Raw genomic sequence first — 21,886 nt, forward strand, 5'->3', positions numbered from 1 at the left:
GCACAACAGGCAATATTTCAGAGACTTGCACTGTCATTTAATATGCCCAGCTACAGTTGCCACAAATCTCCCAAATGGTGAGATACTTCCTGTGCCTCGGCACTCCCTCCAGCCGCGGAGCCATTGTCCCGGGCATTCTCGTTTTGAAACAAAACCTTAACGTGGTGTGGTGGCATTTAATTTAGTGCTTCTCATTTCAAAGCCCTTAAAAATATTAATTAATTCCCATAAAGCCACAGGAGGCATATTATTAATATCTGTAGTGCCTTTCATGCTGGTCCATTAATGTGTCCTTTCTGGGCGATAGGTAACGAGGCTGAATCATTTTTTGCATCCCACAGGAGAAGACCTTGATGGAGCCAAGGTCAGAAATAACGAATCCCCAAGTTTACTGATGTCTCCGAGTAATGTCAACCCCATGACCTTGTGTGTGGTAGGGGAGAACAACACTCTTGTTTAGGACTAACCTCAGGGGACACTGAATGGTCTTTTAGTGGAGCCAGGACTTCACATATCCTAGCTGGATAGCTGTGCGGAGTGGGCAGACTCAGGTTCTCTTGGTGTCAGCACAGTTTCTAATGAAATAAGATCAGTGTTTGTAACATTGTGACTGCATGAGGAAACATGTTTGGACCTAATTCTGGACTCTGTAGTCGCTCCCTGGCAGGCTGGTCTCTCTGGGCCCCTATCCTCGCAGGCTGGTCTCTCTGGGCCCCTATCCTCACTTGATTCCTTACAGAGGACCAGAGGAGGTTGAAATGTCGGTGAGCAGGAGCCCTTATACCTCTCCTTTCAGTGTTTTCCTGAGTGTTCTGGCATGTTTATTTTCCATGCAAACTTCAGTAGCAGCTCCGTGAAATAGTTTGTTGTTATATTTATTGGGAACATGTGGACTCTTAACCTGGGGAGAACTGATGTCTTAAGAATGTGGGTACATCTTCCCCAGGCTGGGAGTATCTCCAGTTTGTTCACGCTTCCTTCTGTTTTCCAGGAAAGTTTTATAAAATTTCCTTTTCAGAGTTTTGTGCATTTCTTGTTAAGTTTAATCTTCTTTGTTGCTTTAGAAGTGGGAGTTCCTTATAGTTGTGTCCTTTAACCATCTATCGATTGTGTGTGTATGTGTATGTATATATGGCTGTTGATTTCTGTGTGTTCTTTAGGTTCATCAGCAAGGGTCCAGGCAGGAGTAGTGGGAGGGGGCTGCTGCTGCTAAGTCACTTCAGTCGTGTCCGACTCTGTGCCACCCCATAGACGGCAGCCCACCAGGCTCCGCCATCCCTGGGATTCTCCAGGCAAGAATACTGGAGTGGGTTGCCATTTCCTTCTCCAGTACATGAAAGGGAAAAGTGGAAGTGAAGTCGCTGAGTCGTGTCCAACTCTTAGTGACCCCATGGACTGTAGCCTACCAGGCTCCTCTGTCCATGGGATTTTCCAGGCAAGAGTACTGGAGTGGGGTGCCATTGCCTTCTCCGGGGAGGGGGCTAAGCTGGGCGAATATGACTAAGCAAGAGAGGGACATTTTGCTTTCTTACCTTGTCTTTTTGGAACTATTCTCCCTTGCCGCTGTATGTATTACAGCTTTCTGTGTTTAAGTAAGTTGTCTCTTCCACATTCCAGTGTTTTTCCAAAGAGATTCAATGCTTCTAAGAAATATTTTTGATATCACAGTGGTGCTACCTTTTACTCGTGTTACTGTGTGGCAGGCATTACTTATTTATCTCATGGGATCTTAGCAATAAATATTTGTTGAGTAAATGAATGTTCACAACCTCTCTGTGAAGTAGGCATCATCCCAGCTGGAGATGGAGAGACATGAGGTCATTTGTGCAGTGTCCATTCAATGCAAACTTGGGTAAAGGATGGAGTTTTAGTTTTATGTATTCCCATGAATCCATGGTAAGTTTCTTAATTTTTGTCTCCTGCAACAGGCACGGTACAAGCAGAGCCTCGATCCGACTGTGGATGAAGTAAAGAAGCTTTGCACGTCTTTACGCCGAAATGCCAAGGAGGAGCGGGTCCTCTTCCACTACAACGGCCATGGGGTGCCCAGGCCCACTGTGAATGGTGAGATCTGGGTCTTCAACAAGGTGGGTGCACCATAAAAGGTTCCCATGAACCCAATTCGTTTCTCTTTTTACAAGAAAATCTGTAAGTTTTGGTGGTTGGCTGCAGATCCTGTTCACCTGGAGCTTCTATGGAGCCATCAATAGTTAATGCATTTCCACAAAACCAAATGCAGGCGCCTTCTGGTTTCTGGGTTGGCCACGTAGGCTCCCCCTCTTGCAGTGGTGTTTCTTGTTTTTCACTTAGATTGTGTGTCTTTTTCTTACTTATTTGAAGGAATTCTTTGTGTTCTAGACAGTAACCCTTTACCATTTTTGTCAGTTGCAAATGTCCCTGAATTGATGGCTTGGTTTCTGGGTTTGTCTGTTTGCTTCTGTTCTCTTGTGATGTTCCTTAGTGGACGGGCTTTCTTTATTTTGAAGTGGCCCCTGTTCAGTCTTCTCTTAGAATGTGGGCATTTTGTATCTTCTTAAAGAAGACTTTCCTTATGCCACGGTCCCTGAAATATTCCATGTGTTCTTTCAGAAGTGTATTTTTGTCCATTGATTTGGGTCTTTAATCTACCTGGAACTAATTTTTGCACATACTTTTAAGTAGGATTTCAAATTCTTTTTTCTTTTACAAGTGGGTACCATTACCATTTAATGCCAGCTTTGGACTCAGTCAGGTTTCCTTAGTGAGTAGGTATGTTTCCAAGCTCTCTGTTCTGTTCCGTGGGTCTCCCTTTATGCCAGTTAGCTGTTTTAATCAGTGTAGGTTTTCAGTGATTCCTGATATTTGGGAAGGTGAGTTTCCCTGCTTTATTCTTTTTGGTCTGTTGATCTTCCATGAAAATACTCAATCAACTTACCAATCAGTAGATTAAATGGTGTGAGGGCGTGGAGACTCAACATCTTTATATTGTTGAGTTTTCCAAACTATGCTCTTTCAAAGTGTGTATCAGTGGTATCTTATAATTTCATAAAGGTTTCTATCATTTTTTTTAATTTATTCCTAGATACTTTGTATTTGTTTTACTTGGTTACAAATGTTTAAAAATTATGTTTTGTGAGTTTTTACCAGGGTGTGTGGCAAGGCAGTTGAGTTTTTGTACATTTATTTTATGTCTGCTAATTTGCTAATTAGCCTACCCCTGGTGGCTTAGACGGTAAAGCATTGGCCTGCAATGCGGGAGACCCGGGTTCTATCCCCGAGTCAGGAAGATCCCCTGGAGAAGGAAATGGCAACCCACTGTAGTATTCTTGCCTAGAAAATTCCATGGACAGAGGAGCCTGGTGGGCTATAGTCCATGGGGTCACAGAGTCTGACACGACTGAGCGACTTCACTTTCTTTCTTTCTAATTTGCTATTCTCTCACTGATCCTAATGATTTGTACATATTTAAAAATCTCTTAACAGACTACCATGTAGTTTGTAAATCACAGCTGTTTACTTTCCTTCCAGTCTTGCTGTTTATTATTTGTGTCTTTTTGTGCTACCACCGCCTCCCAGAGAAGGGAGTCGTGACTGCATGTCCTTGTCTCATTTTGAAAGGAGTACGTTCTCTGCATCAGTGTATGATATTCGCTATATATATTTGTAAAAAGAATAAAAAATAAGAAAAGCCTTATTGGATGAAAAGTTGCCCTTCTCAGTGGAGACAGAGGTGTAAAGAATGGACTTGTGGACACAGTGGGGGGTGGGGAGTGAGTGGGACGAATGGAGAAAGTAGCGTCAACATATATACACCATGTGTCAAGTGGATAGTTGGTGAGAAGTTGCTGTATCACACAGGGTGCCCAGGCTGGCACTCTGTGATGACCTAGAGAGGTGGGATGGAGGAAGGGAGGGAGGCTCAAGAGGGAGGGGACATACATATAATTGTGACTGATTCCCTCATATCTCAGTCGGTAAATTATCTGCCTGCAATGCAGGAGACCTGGGTTTGACCCCTGAGTCAGGAAGATACTCTGGAGAAGGAAATGGCAACCCACTCCAGTATTCTTGCCTGGAGAATCTCATGGACAGAGGAGCCTCATGGCCTACAGTCTGTGGGGTCGCAAGAGTCGGGCATGACTTAGCAACTAAACCACAACTACCACCATGTTGTTGTATGGTAGAAATAAACACAACATTATAAAAATATTTTTAAAAAGATGCCCTTCTATTCCTAGTTTATTTTTTCAAGTCATCAATAGATGTTGCTTTCCCCCCGCCCCAAGCCATTTTGTATGTTATGTGTTAGATGGTGGTATGATTTTTCTCCTTTAAACTTGAAATGCATTGAAAGATATATGATTTTCTAGTATTAAATATACCTTTCCTTTGTGGGATAACCTAGTGTGTCTTGATCAATTATATGTTTTATATAGGGGTTAAATATGTTGTTTGTATCATATTGTCTCTATCAGTTCAGTCACTCAGTCGTGTCCAACTCTTTGCGACCCCATGAATTGCAGCATGCCAGGCCTCTCTGTCCATCACCAACTCCCGGAGTCCACCCAAACCCATGTCCATCGAGTCGGTGATGCCATCCAACCATCTCATCTTCTGTCATCCCCTTCTCCTTCCGCCCCCAATCCTACCCAGCATTAGGGTCTTTTCCAATGAGTCAACCCTTCGCATGAGGTGGCCAAAGTATTGGAGTTTCAGCTTCAACATCAGACCTTCCAATGAACACCCAGGATTGATCTCCGTTAGGATGGATTGATTGGATCTCCTTGCAGTCCAAGGGACTCTCAAGAGTCTTCTCCAATACCACAGTTCAAAAGCATCAATTCTTCGGCGCTCAGCTTTCTTCACCATCCAACTCTCACATCCATACATGACCACTGGAAAAACCATACCCTTGACTAGACGTACAACCATAGCCTTGACTAGACGTACTTTTGTTGGCAAAGTAATGTCTCTGCTTTTAAATATGCTATCTAGGTTGGGCATAACCTTCCTTCCAAGGAGTAAGCGTCTTTTAATTTCATGGCTGCAGTCACCATCAGCAGTGATTTTGGAGCCCAAAAAACTAAAGTCTGACACTGTTTCCACTGTTTCCCCATCTATTTGCCGTGAAGTGATGGGACCAGATGCCATGATCTTTGTTTTCTGAACGTTGAGCTTTAAGCCAACTTTTTCACTCTCCTCTTTCACCTTCATCAAGAGGCTCTTTAGTTCTTCTTCACTTTCTGCCATAAGGGTGGTGTCATCTGCATATCTGAGGTTATTGATATTTCTCCTGGCAATCTTGATTCCAGCTTGTGTTTCTTCCAGCCCAGCGTTTCTCATGATGTACTCTGCATATAAGTTAAATAAGCCGGGTGACAATATACAGCCTTGACGTACTCCTTTTCCTATTTGGAACCAGTCTATGTTCCATGTCCAGTTCTAACTGTTGCTTCCTGACCTATTGTCTCTATAGTTTTACCTTTTCCAGCATATCATACAGTTAGAACCATATAGAATGTACTGTTTTAAAACTGGCTTTTTTCAATTAGGAGTATACATTCAAATTTCCTTCATGTCTTTTCATGGCTAGAGAGCTCATTTTCTTTTTACCACTGAAAAAGATTGCACTATTTGGATGTACCACTAGTGAAGGACATCCTGGTTGCTTGCAGTTTTGGGGAATTGTAAATAATGCTGTTATAAACTATTGTGTGGATTTTTGTATAGACATAAGATTTCTTCTCATTTGGGTAAATACCTAAGGATCCACTGCTAGACTAGCTGTTATGTTTAGCGTTCTAAGAAATTGGGAAACCCTGTTCCAAAGTGGCTGCATCATTTGCATTCCCACCAGCAATAAACGGTAGTTCCTATTGCTCCATATACTCGTTGACATTTGTTGTTGCCAGTGTTTTGGATTTTAGCCATTCTAATTAGGTTCATCGTGGTATGTCCTTTTAATTTGCAATTCCTTAATGACATACGATGTTGAGCATCTTTTCATATGCTTGGCTGCCATCTGTATATTTTCTTTGGTGGGGTTTCCATATCTTTTGCCCACTTTTATCAATTAATAGGGCTATTTGTTTTCTCACTCAGTTATAAGAGTTCCTTTTATATTTGGGTACAAGTTCTTTATCAGATATTCATTTTTAAAAGAGTCCCTCCCATTCTGTGACTTGTGTTTCCATTTTCTGAACAGTGAACATTGACTTCTTGGAGTCCAGACCAGTTATCCTCTAGAACTTCCCTCATTCTTTGTGTTTTATAAGTTTATGTTTCACTGAATAAAAAGCAAGATCACACTTTCTGCTGTCATCAAGAGATGCACTTTATTTCTTTTTTTAATATTTATATTTATTTATTTATTTTGGTTGCACCAGGTCTTAGTTGTTGCACATAGGATCTTTGATCTTCGTTGCAGATGCAGGCTCTTTTTATTTGCAGCTTGTGAACTCTTGGTTGTAACATGTGGGATCTAGTTCCCTCCCCAGGGATTGAACCCACACCCCTTACATTGGGAGCTCAGAGTCTTAGCCACTGGACTGACCACCAGGGAGGTCCTGAGAGATGCTTGAACGTAAAAAGGTGTATCACGAAAGAGTAGCTGAAGGAGAGCCAAAGTGGCCGTATTACTAATAAGAAAATACACTTTGAGACAAGGAGTTTTGCCAGAGATGAAGAGACGTTGCACCAGACAAGTCAGGTCATCAGGAAGATATAACTATCCTGAAGGCATAGATGGCTAATAGAGTTTAAGATAGATAAAGCAAGATAGTCAGGACCAGTTAGAGAAAGAAACATATCCAATATTTGAGTAACAGTCTGGCAGTAATTGATAGGTTAAAACCAATATTAACATTGATAATTAAAAACTTTCTCACAAAGAAAACTCCAGACATGGTATATTTTTCTAATTAAAAAAAAAAATCACTTAAAAGACCATCAATTGCTCTGATTCAGTTAATTGCATTGCCCAACACCCAACGCCCATAGAACACGAGAAAGGCCTGTGCTGCCTTACAAAAATAAATGTGTCGATAAAGTTTGAAGGGTTGAAATCATACAGAGTCTATTCTTCGACCACAGAATCTGAAATTGTATGCTACCTGGAAAATTCTCAAGTATTTTGAAATTAAATAATACATGTATCAAAAAGGTATGACAGGGAAAAATGAAAATAATTCAGACTAAACTATTGAAAAGATGACTTGTCAAAACTTGTGGGATACAGCTACAGCAGTGCTTATATAAAAATGTGTAGCCTTAGTAAATTCTTATACAGAAAGAAAGAAAGACTTAAAATAAAAATATAAATGTCTACTTTAGACTGGAAAATGTTGAGCAATCTAAACTCAAAGGAAGTAGAAGGAAGAAATAATAAAGGGCACAAATCAGTAAAACAGAGACCAGTTGGTACAGAAAGTTAACAGAACTAAAGTTTGGTTTTTGGAAAATGTCTGTAAATTAACAAGTCTAGGTAGCAAGAAAGAAAAGAGAAAAGACAACATTTAGGAATGAAAGATACCACCACATATTCTATAGACATAGAAAAGATAAGAGAGTGTTAATAATTTTATACCAATACATTTAACAGCTTAGATGGAAAATGCCTTTTAAAATACAGCTTTCCAAAAGTGACCCAAAATGAGGTCGAAAATCTGAATAGCCCTAGATCAATCAAAGAAATTGAATTCATAGTTTAAACCCTTCTTACATGTCAACTCATGGATGAATGGATATTTTTATATAAGTATCATTAGCAAAGTGTTTCCTGATCATTACACATAAAATGTTAAATCATGGATGGAAAAAAGGAAGTGTTCTCCATGATCCATAGGAAGAACAGGTGACACTCAAACTGGAAAGTGAATGTTCTCTGTTTGCCCCAGCATTTGCACTGTCTACACCAGGGGTTCTTAAAATATGGTAGCAGCAATCTTCTTGGAGTTTATGATACATGCAGATTATCAAACCCTACTGAAGACTTAATCACTGCTGATGGTGATTGCAGCCATGAAATTAAAAGACGCTTACTCCTTGGAAGGAAGGTTATGACCAACCTAGATAGCATATTTAAAAGCAGAGACATTACTTTGCCAACAAAAGTACGTCTAGTCAAGGGTATGGTTTTTCCAGTGGTCATGTATGGATGTGAGAGTTGGACAGTGAAGAAAGCTGAGCGCCGAAGAATTGATGCTTTTGAACTGTGGTGTTGGAGAAGACTCTTGAGAGTCCCTTGGACTGCAAGGAGATCCAACCAGTCTATCCTAAAGGAGATCAGTCCTGGGTGTTCATTGGAAGGACTGATGTTGAAGCTGAAACTCCAATACTTTGGCCACCTCATGTGAAGAATTGACTCATTGGAAAAGACCCTAATGCTGGGAAGGATTGGGCGCAGGAGGAGAAGGGGACAACAGAGGATGAGATGGTTGGATGGCATCACCGACTCGATGGACATAGGTTTGGGTAAACTCTGGGAGTTGGTGATGGACAGGGAGGCCTGGCGTGCTGCGGTTCATGGGATCGCAAAGAGTCGGACATGACTGAGTGACTGAATTGAACTGATTCCAGGGAGGGACCCAGAGGTCCGCATTTTAACGAGCCCTCTAGGCCATTCTGATGCACACTCACTTAAGAACTCTTCTTCCATAAATCTGGTTTTCAAATATAGAATATCTGAAAAATAATTAAGATATGGTCTAAAGTTTTACATCTCAGCATCAAGAAAATAGTATTAAAAAAAAAAACCTCTTAAGTTTTTATAAAGAGATCATCCAAAGTTTGCTAACTCTTCTCCTGAAGAAATAGAATTTTTTCTGATGGTCTTCAGCCATTGTAAACATAAACAAAGATGCTAGAAAGATCAAGTTTACAGTAAAATTACCATCTTTTTTCAAGGAGGGGGACTGCTGTACTGTCAGTATTGATAAAGTAACAATTGTAATAAATGTTAAGTGTGGTCTGGTACAAATATTCCAAAAAATCACAAATACATCCTTTTGATAATAGCATATTTAAAAACCTTTATGATCCATCTTTCAACAGACTCAGTAATGAACTATATACTAAACCAGAATAAGAGATATCTATTTGATAGTGGTATGCAGTTTTTCCAAACCAATACATTCTTAAATAACGTTTTTAAATGCATATTTAAATAACATGTATTTAAAATTGCTCATAGGGCAAACAATTATTGAGCTGTATGTAATAAAGGAAAGAGGGCTTCCTTGGTGGCTTAGTGGTAAAGATTTCACCTGCCAATGCAAGAGATTCAGGTTTGATCCCTGGGTCAGGAAGATCCCCTGGAGAAGGAAATGGCAACCCACTCCAATATTTTTGCCTGGGAAATCCCACGGACAGAGGAACCTGGCAAGCTTTAGTCCATGGGGTCGAAAAGAGTTGGACACAACTTAGTGACTAAACAACAATAAAGGAAAGGCAGAGAAAGTATCAACAAAACCAGTAAACCTTCAGCCATAAGGGTTTTAAGGAGTTTGCTTGTAACTCAAACCCTGGAGTGTTTGATTCACAAGTACCACTGCCCCATACCTAACATCTCTGGGCCATCACCTCCCGCTGCTGGTTCCTTCAGAAGGAAGATGAATCTTCTGCTAACCCATGCTCCCCTGCTTTCCTTGGAGAATAGCCACATGCAGATGCCTTTACCATCCAGAGAAAGCCAGGATGAAACATCGAGATGTGCCTGTGCTCCCTGTCTGTGAGGTCAGCAGAAACACGCACCCTTGGGGACTTTACCAGAAGACCCTCAGGAGGATATGCCGTTTTACTCTGGCTAAGACTTCTGACTCGTATTTTGAGTTCTTTGGCAGATGTACAGACCTTCCTCAGCGTTACAGTGGGGTTATGTCCCAGAAGCCCATCATACTTGAAAATACCAAAAGCTGAAAACGCATTTGCTGCACCTAACCTAGGGCTTCCCAGGTGACTCTGATAAAGAATCCATCAGCCAGCAGAAGGGTTGTTTGTGTCCCGGATAATTGTAAGTGTATCGGTTGTTCACCCTCCTGATCGTGGGCTAATTGGGAGGTGTGCTCACTGCTGCTGCCCAGTGTCAAGGACTGCATGTCACTAGCCCAGAAAAAAATCGACATTCAAAGTGTCGTTTCTACTGTATGAATGTCACTTTGCCCAATGTAAAGTCAAAAACTCATGAGTTGAACCATTGGGAGTTAGGGGCTGTCTGAACTTAGAATCTGCTCAGAGATGGAGAGCCACTTCTTGGGAGGTGGCTGGCTTTACCTGGAGAACAAAGGTGGAGAACAAAGCCCTCCTCCCAGCTCCTGTCCGGGGGCTCGGTGCTCGGCCGCCTCTGTAGTTGACTCAGCTGCGATGACAGTCTGATGTAGCATGTGGCTTTTTTTTTTTTTTTTTGATGTTTAATATAACCTGACAGCTAAAGTGGAGTGTAATGAATAAATTATCTAAAACATATTTCTTTTTCTTTGTTTGAAATGAAAACATGGCCTTGGATATGTTTTTTTCAAGAAAAAGGAGAGATGCTTTGATTAGGAATTCTCTGTACTTGTTTTCGGTGGGGGAGAAACCAAGCCATTGCCTGGTGGCCTTCGGTGCGGGGGACTTTGACTTCTCCAGCTTGTGTAGGTTGGTTCAGCCTAGAAGACACGGGGATATTGCACAGGATAGAAATAGTTGCACTTTGAGTGTTGTTTCTGTCCTCCGCTCACTCATTGCAGCCAACATCCTGCTGGCTGCCCTTTGGAGGTTTGCAGAACCGTGATTCTGGCCTGAAGCTTGACAGACTCCCCAGGATCCTTCCGAGATGGGAAATGAGATCCACCTGCTCATGTTCTAATAAGGATTAGTTCTCAAAGGCCACTTCCCTCCGTGTGGTTTAATAGAGTTGATTTTGTATCCCTCCAGGGACACAGACTTCCAACTTTTACAGGCTTACTGAACTGCAGAATACAGCTCCTGCTTTAAATGAAATTGTCTTTCCTCAAAGGCAGAGGTTCTCATCAAGGGAGGTTTTCCTCCCTCTCAGGGGCACATTTAAATGTCCAGAGATCTTTTGGTGGCTTCCCTGGTGGCTCAGCAGTAAAGAACCCGCCTGCAATTCAGGAGAAGTGAGCTTGATCCCTGGATTGGGAAGATTCCCTGGAGAAGGAAATGGCAACTCACTCCAGTATTCTTGCCTGGGAAATCCCATGGATGAAGGGGCCTGGTGGGCTACAGTCCATGGGGTCACAGAAGTTGGACACAACTTAGCAACTAAACCACCACCTCCGCCGCCAGCAACCTTTTGGTTGTCACGACTGGCAGAGAGGGGTAAGTGCTGTTAGAAGGTAGTGGGTTGAGGCCAGGGATGCTGCCAAGTGTGGGCCCCATACCGAGTGACCAGCCCCAAACACCCACAGTGCTGCGGTGCCTCCACCTCAGCTACAAGGCCCTTTCTCCTCAACTGGCATTCCAGAGGCTGCACCCACCACACAGCCCATCTGTGTGGAGGAGTGGATCCAAGCCATTCTCTGTGGCCAAGCGTCCCTGTGGACAGCCTAGGGTGCCAGCCCCTCTCACAACTAAAAATCGTGAGGCTGAAGACCAATTCTGAAAGCTCCTCTCATGCTGTCCCTTGGACAAGCATTAGAGAATGGAGGCAGTTCTGCCCTCCAGTGGGGCTCAGTGGCTGACAACTCCACCTGAACCATTTCAGAGGCACAGGGAATGGAAGGGGAAATGCTTAACAGGTTTCCTGATGCATTTAGTGCTTCATTATTTTAATGAATCACCATTAATTACCTTTGTATCTCAGAAATTTAAAAAGTAACTTTTGATTTTGGGGAAATATAAAAATTACATTTCGGTTGAAAAGGCCAGACTTCAGAACACGATATGTATTCTGTAAAATACATAATAAAATGTATTTTATTTTGAGCTTCTTCCCTGTCTTTGGGCCTTGTGGGGCTGTACCTAGAAGGCAGCAAAGATGACAGCATCACCCTTTCCTGACAGTCGTGGGGATGAAGGGGTGGCAGGAAGGGGGTCAGAACTGCCCCAGTCATTTGCAGCTACTCGTCGCTGAGCTAGAACCTTGTGGGAAGCAGATAAACAGCAGAGTGTGACTGGTATATAAAAATGCAATGGTTTCCTAGGCTGGTGCTAAAATCTTTTCTCCTCTCAGTGTAGGGGTGTTCCTCTTGCCCACTCAACGGGTTCATTTTCAACACCCCCCCCACGCCCCCCACCCCCCCATAGCAGTGGGACTTGCATGTAAGCAAGGGGAGGGAGGCTGCTGGGGAGAGGGCCGAAGAGGATCGCTCTTCCCTGCTGTGTCCAGGGAGGCACTGACTTGTGTCTGCTCTGTCCAGTGCGGCTTAGCTGAAGTCTTTTTACTTGTACAGATAACATGTGATATCTGCTGGTTATGAAACACTTAATGAACGTACATTATAGTGAACCCCAGAGCTTACCCTTTTCCTCCCTCCTTTTCGTAGTTATGTACATTTTGTCTTTTAAAAAGTACAAGTAATTTCTATTCTAAAATGTTCCAAGAGAAAAGAGGTCTTAAAAGAAATAGATGTGACACTTTCTTACCAGCCCCCACTCCCCTGCCACCTCCCGGGTCAGAGAAAGCAGCCCTTAGGCATTCCATGTTCTTCTTTCAGCACCATTTATAGGACCTTCCCCTTAGCACATGCTTGCTGAGTTCTCATTCCATTCAACTTATGTGCTGGGGATGTGGTGCTTTACACACAAAATGGGGTCATATTATATATGAGGTTCTAATACTTGCATTTTAAAAATCATCACAAGCCTCTGACATCTCTCCATGTCAGTGTCTATAATAACCTTGCATGGTATTCCATAGTATGGGCCCCTTTTGCTTAATGATCTCTTCATATTGGATATATTAGGATCCAAGGTTGTCTGTGACAGTCCTTGTGGGCCATGTGGGCCTGCTGTGGCATTGTCTCATGACACCAGGCCCAAGTCCTTCCATCACACAACTCTGCAGCCCCCCTGCACAGTCAAAGGTGGATGGCCTGCCATGTTTGCGTTTCTTCCTGGGAAGGGAAAGGAAGGGGTGAGCATTAGGGCAGCACTTATAATTTGGACACATTTCTGATCATGTCCCATAGGTCAGAATTGGGCTGCAAGACCAGACTTAGCTGCAAAGGAAACTGGGAACAGTGCTCAGCTAAACTTGCATTGATGATGAAGAGGGTAAAAAATAGGTTGTAGACGGGCAGTTTTTTTCACAGTAGCATGTAGAGAGCTTACAGGATTTTACCAGTGAAAGTATCAGAGATCCTTGTACATACAAATGCAAGTATTTCTATAAGATGGACACCTAGAAGTCAAAGGCATGTACATTAAAAAATTTTTAAGAACCACTCAAATTGCCTTCCCAAAAAATCTTCCTAAATTTATACTCACAGCAATGATGAGCTGGCGCCCTGTTGAACATCCTTGTCAACACAGGGCTTTATTCATCTTTTATATTTTTTTCCAGTTTTCTGGATGAAGATAGGTAGATAGATGGATGATTCCCATGTTAATTCACATTTCCATGATTAATCGAGAGAGTGAAACATTCATAATTGTTGATCATCATGTTTTTTCTGTGAATTGCCTGTGTGCAGCTTTTGCCTGTTGTATGTTGTTTTGTCTTTGTTGATTTGCAGCACAAGCTTGTATATACACACATCCTAAATACAGACCCTATGTCACATATGTTGTACCTACTTCATTCTTAAGTTGCTTGTCATTGATATGCACTTTTACCAGAATTATTTAATTTTTATCCTGTTACATTTTTCTTTCTTTTGTATGTTTAAGAGGGTCTTTCTTACAACAAAACAAATTTTTAAATCTGTTATTCTGCTTTTATATTTATTTTTTAAATCTGTCCTGATTATTTTGTGTGTGAGATCTCAGATGGCAATATTGAATGATCAGTTAGATTTTACAGAATCACTTGTTGAATTGTTCATTCTTTCTTCACTGAGTTAAAATGCCAATGCCATTACAGTTATATTTGTGGGTCTATTTCTGGGCTTTCCCTCCTGTTTTATTTGTTTGTCTTTCCTTCCCTGATAGCATCCTGTAATTACAATAGAGATTTATAATGTGTTTAATATCTGCCAGCGGGAGTCCCCACTGGTTGTTCTTTCTTCACAGTTTTTGAGGGGGTACTCTTATATATGTCTCTTCAGCACTAACTTTAGAATCTCTTGTCAAATTCCGTTAAAGGAAACCCCTGCTGGTATTTTGATGGGGTGCCACATTTATAGGTTCATTAGGAAGAACTGCTTTCTTTAGAAGCCTTCCGTGAGAGTTTATTTAGAGAGAGCATATCCAAGTGTTCTCTAACCTTCTGCAGTGACAGTGAGCAAGACACCAGGTGACTGAATTTCGCAGGGTGAAATGGCACGGCGTAAGCAGACGGTGGTCCCTTTGTGCTGAAGATGCCTGCGCCCCCACCACACCTGTGCTGCCAGCACGTCCTCCCCTGTCTGGGATGGGACTTGGAGCTGGTGATGAGTATGCTTAACAAGAAAGCTTCTGCTATCACCTTGATGGCAGTCTTCTCCAGGCCTGGTTTGGTCTTCCGGTCTTCTGCCCGTTTTCTGTGTTGCATTAGAAATGATCCTCTTGGCAATACCAGAGGCAGTGTTTGTGGCTCAGCCTTGAGGGAACACCGTCACCTTTCCTGTAAGTGCACAGAATTGATTTCTGCCAGAGTTTCACCACTTAAACCATTAGTGCCCAAGGAATGGTAAATAAGTGGGGTGTTCTATGCAGAAGAATTGCTTAAAAATGTTACTATTGAGTGTGGACTTTTAATAATTTCTCTACTGAGATGAGGGCCATTCCTCTCTATGTTTACCAGTAATTGCTGGAGTGGTTTCAAGTACTGAACAGTACAGCATGTCCAGAAAAATATTTCACTTAGCAGATTCATGTTAATATGTTACTGTTCTGTGATTTGAAAAAAGTTTATGGGGCCAAATCCACTTGTACACCTTCAGTGTGATTTAAACCATCTAGAGGATAAAGCACTTACGGGTAGGACTGAAATGAAGGGGACCGCAGGGAAACCCTGCACATTTGAGGACCTAGTCAACTCTTCCGAGCTGCCTTTGTAAGTGAGGAGTGGGTTCTGTTATATAAGCCTGGAGAAGCTTTGGAGTAGATGGTGAACAGGAACAGAGTAACACATAGAACCTGGGCTTTATAGAGAAGGCTGTGGTTTGACTGCAGGTGGGTGGCAGAGGAAGGGTGGGTGTGAAGGTGCCGTGATGGGACATGTGGAAGGAGATCCCTCAGTGGAGTGAGTGTGCTCCCAGGGGGAGGAGAGGAGAGAGCCGAACAGAGGAGGAGAGGAGCTCCAGCCGGGGTTGAACTGTGACCACTGCCCGCCTCTATCCGATTGAAACGGGCAGATGATGGGGAGCTTAGACTACTGCTGTTCTACTACAGTGTGCAGAACAGTATATGCAGCAGGTCCCATGCATGGGACCCTCTTGGAGATGCAGGTCTGGTGAGCAGGCAGAGTTCTCCAGGTGTGAGTCACAAACATGCACTGTTTTCTTTTCCAGAACTACACTCAGTACATCCCTCTGTCTATATACGACCTGCAGACGTGGATGGGTAGCCCCTCCATATTCGTCTACGACTGCTCCAATGCTGGCCTCATTGTCAAGTCCTTCAAGCAGTTCGCCCTGCAGAGGGAGCAGGAGCTGGAGGTGAGGCCCTGGGCGCCCTGGGGTGGGAGTTGGGGGTGAGGGTCAGCCCCTCAGTGGTTTTGTTTTCTCAGGTGCAGTGGGCTCTCTGTGGTGCTCAGAGTAAGGTGGTGGTGTCCGTGACAAAGAACTTGGGAGGGACTCCAGACAAGCTCTTGGTCTTATTTTGCATTTCGCTTTACCCAGCATCATTTTTAATATGAATTTTAATTAAGTGATAACATTAATAGAATTGATTTGTGCTCCAGTGGGCTCTGCCTCCGAGATAAATGTGAAAATAAAGCAGACACATTTATTTTCAGAGAAATGGGCCTGTGTCTGGGCACGGTCTTCAGTTCCACTCTCATCTTTGTTATTGCTCTCTCTCTCTCTTTTTTTTTTTGTCTTTGGTGTTGGGGGAAAAAAAACCCTACTATGCTAAATACAGAAAACAAACCAAAATAGCTGCCATTGGTGGCTTCTGTTTAAAGAACTGGAGAGCCAGTGTAGTGCTCTGATCGTGAAGAGCTGTTTTACTTGGTTGTTTTAAATAATATTTGATGTTTGAATTAAACAGTGAGTTCTAAAGAAAAATTGAAGAGGCAGTTTCAATTAAGAGGCCTCCATCCTGTGGCCTGCACAAGAGTGAGACTAAAATATCCTGCAGCCTCCAGGGGGTCATGAATTACAACTGGTTGCTGTGCAGGAAATTCTCAATTCAAACAGAAATGGTCCCGAGAACATGTTTCCTCAAGCCTTTTTGGGCCTATCCAATGTTAATGTATTGTTATGTTTTTTGCATTTCATCTGAGGATATTGCTGAAAGTATCAGGAATAAAATTTGAAGTTCTACTTGGTAGAATTTAACATGTCATACAGTTAATTTATAAATATTTTATAAATTACCCTTATGTAGAACTTTGCACCAGAGTGACTGTTAAATTGCCCTTTATTCTTGAAAATGGAACCCAGCGCCACCAGTTGTTATTATTGTTGTTGTCATTAGTAATATTATCATTTGCATTCTAGAATAAGGGAAGGGAAAGATCAAGTTTTATAGCGTTAAATTTTTACCTTGCATTTAGGCATGCCATCTCTGTTTACCCAAGGGATAGGTTATGTTGCAAGTGCTAAAAACTCAAAACACCAAGAGATAATTGCTTTTCCTCACGTCAAGTAATAAATATTGCAAAAAAATTTTTTTAATTTAAAATATGTAAATAAAAGTGCCAAAGAATCTGGCTGGATATTTATTCCCAATTTATGAACTTCAGTGTGGTTAAGGAAAGACTAGTACATCATCCTTTGATAATTAAAACATGCTAAATACAGCCCCTCTCCCACCCTCTCAGCAGAAGGCAAGCATTTCCCTCTCAGGCATGAAACTAAATGTTTATGCTCTAGCACTTGGTGTATCTGCTCTCTTGGTTCTGTATGTGTTCTCTGTATGTTGCCAAGGATTAATCAGCCTAAGAAACTGTTCATTTCATTGAGTGTGACAAAAAAAGTTTTCCATGCATCTTTTTCTTTTTAGGGGGAGAGGGTGAAATGTTTAATTGACTAATTCCTCATGGAGGAGAGTAAATGAAAAATACGTTATCTGAAGTGGCAAATAGATGGCAATGCAAAGTTATACCATATGTTTTATAATTAGCTCCAACTTTTAATCTTCATTCTTTTCTTAATTACAGTGTAGATAAGTCTTTCGGTTTTCCATTACACTTATTATTATTGGCTATTGTTCAGCCGGTCTCTTGCATAAAGAGCGGAAATTAAAATGATAAAATTGGCTCCCAGCTAATATCTTAATGTTCATGTTAGTCTTTTTTTTTTAATCTGCTATAGAAACCATAATCCTATGTGGCCTCTTAGGTTTATTCTTTTAAAAAATTCTTTCCCTGTCTTCAGTTGGCCAGATTCTTTGTAAATTTACGATACATTTGAACACTTTTATTGGGTAGCTGATGACATGAAACTGAAAGAAGTTGACAGGTAAAATGGTTTGTGCCAGAGTTTAAAAAATAAAGAGGGGTAAAAATGATTAGATATAAAGCAAGAAAATAGTTACCTGGACCAGAAAGCCTCCAAGTAGTAAACATGAACAACAAATATGAGTGACATAAATTTTAAGAGATGATTATCAGCTTTCATGTTCTCCGGAGCACAGTGCTCGTGCTGGGAGCAGGAGGTTTCCTTATTGTGGACTCTTCCGTCCCAAAGGAAGACTGCAGGTGAAGCAGCAGACGCCTCTGTGAAAGCGCAGCAGAAATTACCGCACACAACAGAGACTTCATCAGAGCCCGGAAAGTGCCTGTCACTCAGTCACGTTCTCTACATTTTCCAGTGTCATATTGCTTTGCATATTGCTTCAGTTTCCTTTGCTTTCAGTGTTTCTTTGTTTAAGATACATGTTTTTATTTTTACTAAATTAATATATGCCATGATTTTAAAAATTAAATAATACTGAGAGTTTATGATGAATGAAATAGTCCCTGGCCCCACACCTCCTTGGCCAAGACTCTGCTATTATAGGGAACCTATTTGAACTGTTTATATTTCTAGTTCCTCTATGAGTATCTCTATAAATGCAAATAATATGCTTATACTACTACTTCTTGATTCATAATGTTTCGGTTATCTCAGGGTTTTCTGCTACCATATAAACCAAAAACAGAACTGCCGTGAGTAAATTCTATTTAAACAATTGGAGAAATTATATAGAACTTAGATAGTAAAGAGATATGTTACCCCATAGATTTTAGTCACATTTGTACATTGTAAATTGTGAATTCTAAAGAGAAATTGAAGACAGTGGGTTGCTGACTACCCCCTCCTATTTCCCCACTGTCATTTAATTGTGTCCCTATATTTGGATTCCCTATACTTTCTAACCTTTGCAGTTTGAAATCATATGCTTATGTTTTTATTTCTATAATAGTTTTGTCAGTAATCAGTCCTATCTTCTGGTTTTATTAATAGGTTCTTAGCTTCTTTGGACTTTCTTTTACCTCTGGACCTTCCCAACCTCTGTCATCTGTACTTTTATGATTATTCTTTAGTCTCTGACCATAATTAACTCCTCATGCTTTGTGTATGAATACATACACTAAGAAGGTATGCCTAAAAAATGACAAATATTAAACTTCGACTCCCTGATTACAACCATGTAAATACTGTTCATTGAATGGCTAACTAGGGTGCTGTGCTTTCCATTTTTACAACAGTTGTTTGTATCGTTGATTTTCCTGGAGATTGTCTTTCTTCTTGATTAGATCTTTAGCATTTCCACAGTTCCCAAATTTGCACGGGTAGCACTGACTCTCAAAATATGCCCCTTCCCAAAGTTTCTTCTTCTCCAGCTCTCCACCACCTGCTTCATCGGCTGTTCTAGACAGGCCTGCTCCAAAACTGCCTTCCTGGGAGTTCTCCTTATTGTTCTCCTGATGCCTCCACTGTTTCCTAGATTCCATCTCTGTCTCTTTTCTCCTCAATTTTTCCTTTGTTCTGCTAGGGCAAATCCTCAAGTAGCAACCCAAGAAAGGATGTATAGGAGTAATCTTTCTCAGACTTTAAGCACTTGCATTTGGACTGCTTTTAGCTGTAAGTAATGAAAAATCTCACTTCTGCTTTCTAAACAAGTCACAATTTGTCATTTTCGCTAGGATCTCTGAGGCAAATGATTTAATTATTCAGCAGTACCATCAGGGAACCAGGCTGTTTTTTAGTCTTTCCACTCTGATGTTTTATCCTGATGCTTACAGCACATTCTTCCATTTTGAGGCTTGATGAGGACGGGAAAGGGCAGAGCCCTCACATCTGTCTCTTTGTTAGAAAAGCAAGTGAGACCTCTGCTGAATCTCATTGGCTAAAGCTGGGTCATATACGATCCCCCCACCCTACCCCCCATATGGCATGTGCTGTTGTCTTCATTCTGTCCACACTCATCATGGACAGTTTGGGTGTGGGGTTTTAGACTGTTTTCACTGAACAATCTTACCCTTACTTCTTACGGTAGGTGAGAAGGTGTACTTGAGAAGTCTGCCCGGTGGCCTTGTTGTAGCCATCACAAGAGTCCAGAGGTCCAGCTACCTCCATTCATGATAAAAGCCAGAGGAGTATTTATATCACCATATATACACACTATATACGTTGACAGAGAAAGAGAATCCAGGTTTTTGTGGTTTTTTTGGCAACAACTTTTATCTTGGATGTTAAATCTTTGTAGTTCTAAGAGGAGACTAAATCTTAAAATGGATTCTCTTTGAAACAGTCTTTATTTAAAGTTTTTTCATCCATTAGTTCTGCTCCCAGTAAATACTTCCCATGAGCAGTTACGGTCCTTCTCTTCACTGAAGACCACAGTGAAGCAGGGGTCAAGTCTTGGCCTTTCTCTCGCTTTCTGTGGAGGCAGAGAGGTGATGTCTGGTGGTGGGAACAGGAGTGCCCTTCTTTTACAGAGATTGATGGGGATGTGCTGTGTCCCTGTAAGATGTGATCCTGAGCATGACCACCCTCACTGGTGTGGGACGCGAGCCCAGACAGTTTCTTGGTGGCAGCCATAGCAGTGGTGGGATGATGTCTTTCCCCAAGGACAGTTGACACACTTTGGGTGGGGAGTCTGTTACTGAGGCTCAGGCCATCACTGTGGTGGCATCGTTCTCTCCTCTTACTTCTTGTTCACACTTGGCAAGACTTTTCTCACAATACCTCCAAGTGAATCATGTTTTGTTTTTGTTTGGCCACGCCTTGTGGTGTGCAGAATCTTAGTTTCCTAAGCAGGGGTCGAACCCTTGCCCCCTGCAGTGGAAGCGTGGAATCTTAACCACAGGGCCACCAGAGAAGTACCAAGAATCATGTTTTGATCCAATATTTGGTTAACTTCTTTGTGTGACCCACTTCTGCTGGCTCCAGCAGTAGCATCCAGCAGCTCAGTACCTTGTCCAGCGGACACACATTTTCATAGAAACAGGTGTGATCCTGCAGCATCACTGAATTCACAGTGACTTAAATATCCATTTGAAATCCTCTGTTCATACTGATATATGACATTATCTTCATGTAGTCATCACTGTGACTAAATTTTATGTCAAGTGTTTAAACTAATGGTGACAAAAATGTCTAACATCAAAATCTTCAGGTTTCTTCAAAAACACATTAAATGTGTATCCCATAGAACTAGAGAATTCGTATTTTGAAACCTTGTGGTTCCTTTGCTAGTGTTGTACACAGCACACTGTGTGGATGTCTGTGAAATTTGAAATAGAAGTTGACTCTGTGTTAAGGTAGTAGTATTACAATGTCTGTCTGTGATTTTTGGGTGTCACAAGTTAATTCTAAGGTTATCTGTAGAAAGGAATACGTCTTGATGACTGCTTACTAAATGGAGCTTGTGTCTGTGAATTTGTGAGCATTCTCCATGGACTTGCTGTCGGGATGTTCACGCTACAGAGCAGGGGTCCACCATGCTAACTCTACAGGGAGCTCAGGCTTGTCCATCTCTAGCTTTCACGCTACAAGTTTTTTCATGTCTCCCATTCTTTCTCTTCTATAGCTTCATAATTATCATTTGTAGGTAGTAGGGAAATAAGAGGTCTGTGATGTGATAACCTTATTTATTTTCTCTTTAAATTTTATTTTATGGACTTTAAAAAGATGTTCTCTTTTCTAAGTTTCTAAGTTTATACCATTTCCTCTGGTATAAATTTGTCTCTTATGGGTTATTTGGATTGTTCACCTTTCTACGGAAGGCTTATGATGATTCCTTGTTGCTTCTCATATTTAAGAATGAAGGGAGGCTACCCACTGTAGCTGTGTGCCATGGCAGGCAGGCAGGTGGGATCTGGCTATCCTGGAGCACCCTTGCCCACAGTCCGTAGAGCATTCTTTCTCTGGGAGCCGGCGACTACACTAGCCACCCTAGTTTCCCCAGACACATCAGTAACTCTCTTTAGAGAAGAGCACCTCCAGATGCTTCCTGGGGCAGGGTGGTTGCAGGACGCCTGGCTTTAGAACACAGGTGAGCAGAAGGCAGTCCTGATGGCAGGTCTTCAGGTGAGCCCTGTCTTATCCCTGCACCACCTCAGGCTTCAGCAGGCTTCAGCTCCCCCATTTGCTTCTCCACACACACCCTGGACAGGCCCTTTTTGAAATAAAGGCTGGTCAAGTTCACCCTTCTGTATCTTATACTCTGTGTA

General features: G+C 41.8%; 1 protein-coding gene across 16 annotated transcripts in view; it reads left to right on the forward strand.

Annotated features, from left to right (window-relative positions):
- The window catches only part of RPTOR (regulatory associated protein of MTOR complex 1), a 315,148-nt gene that overhangs the window by 126,817 nt on the left and 166,445 nt on the right, over positions 1-21,886 (forward strand). For 13 of the 16 annotated variants that reach the window (XR_014078516.1, XM_081575767.1, XM_081575768.1 and 10 more), the window contains 2 exons: positions 1,929-2,087; positions 15,570-15,716. Coding sequence is in view for 15 of the 16 variants with exons in the window: in XM_081575767.1 (XP_081431893.1) it covers positions 1,929-2,087; positions 15,570-15,716 (306 nt within the window). In the remaining variant the exon portion in view is untranslated. The remainder of the gene's footprint in view (positions 1-1,928; positions 2,088-15,569; positions 15,717-21,886) is intronic. The other 3 variants (XM_081575772.1, XM_081575774.1, XM_081575778.1) reach the window with 1 other exon arrangement.

The sequence above is a fragment of the Giraffa tippelskirchi genome, chromosome 3, assembly GCF_054371585.1.
Source record: "Giraffa tippelskirchi isolate mGirTip1 chromosome 3, T2T-mGirTip1v1.2.pri, whole genome shotgun sequence".
In the NCBI taxonomy this organism is placed as follows: domain Eukaryota; kingdom Metazoa; phylum Chordata; class Mammalia; order Artiodactyla; family Giraffidae; genus Giraffa; species Giraffa tippelskirchi.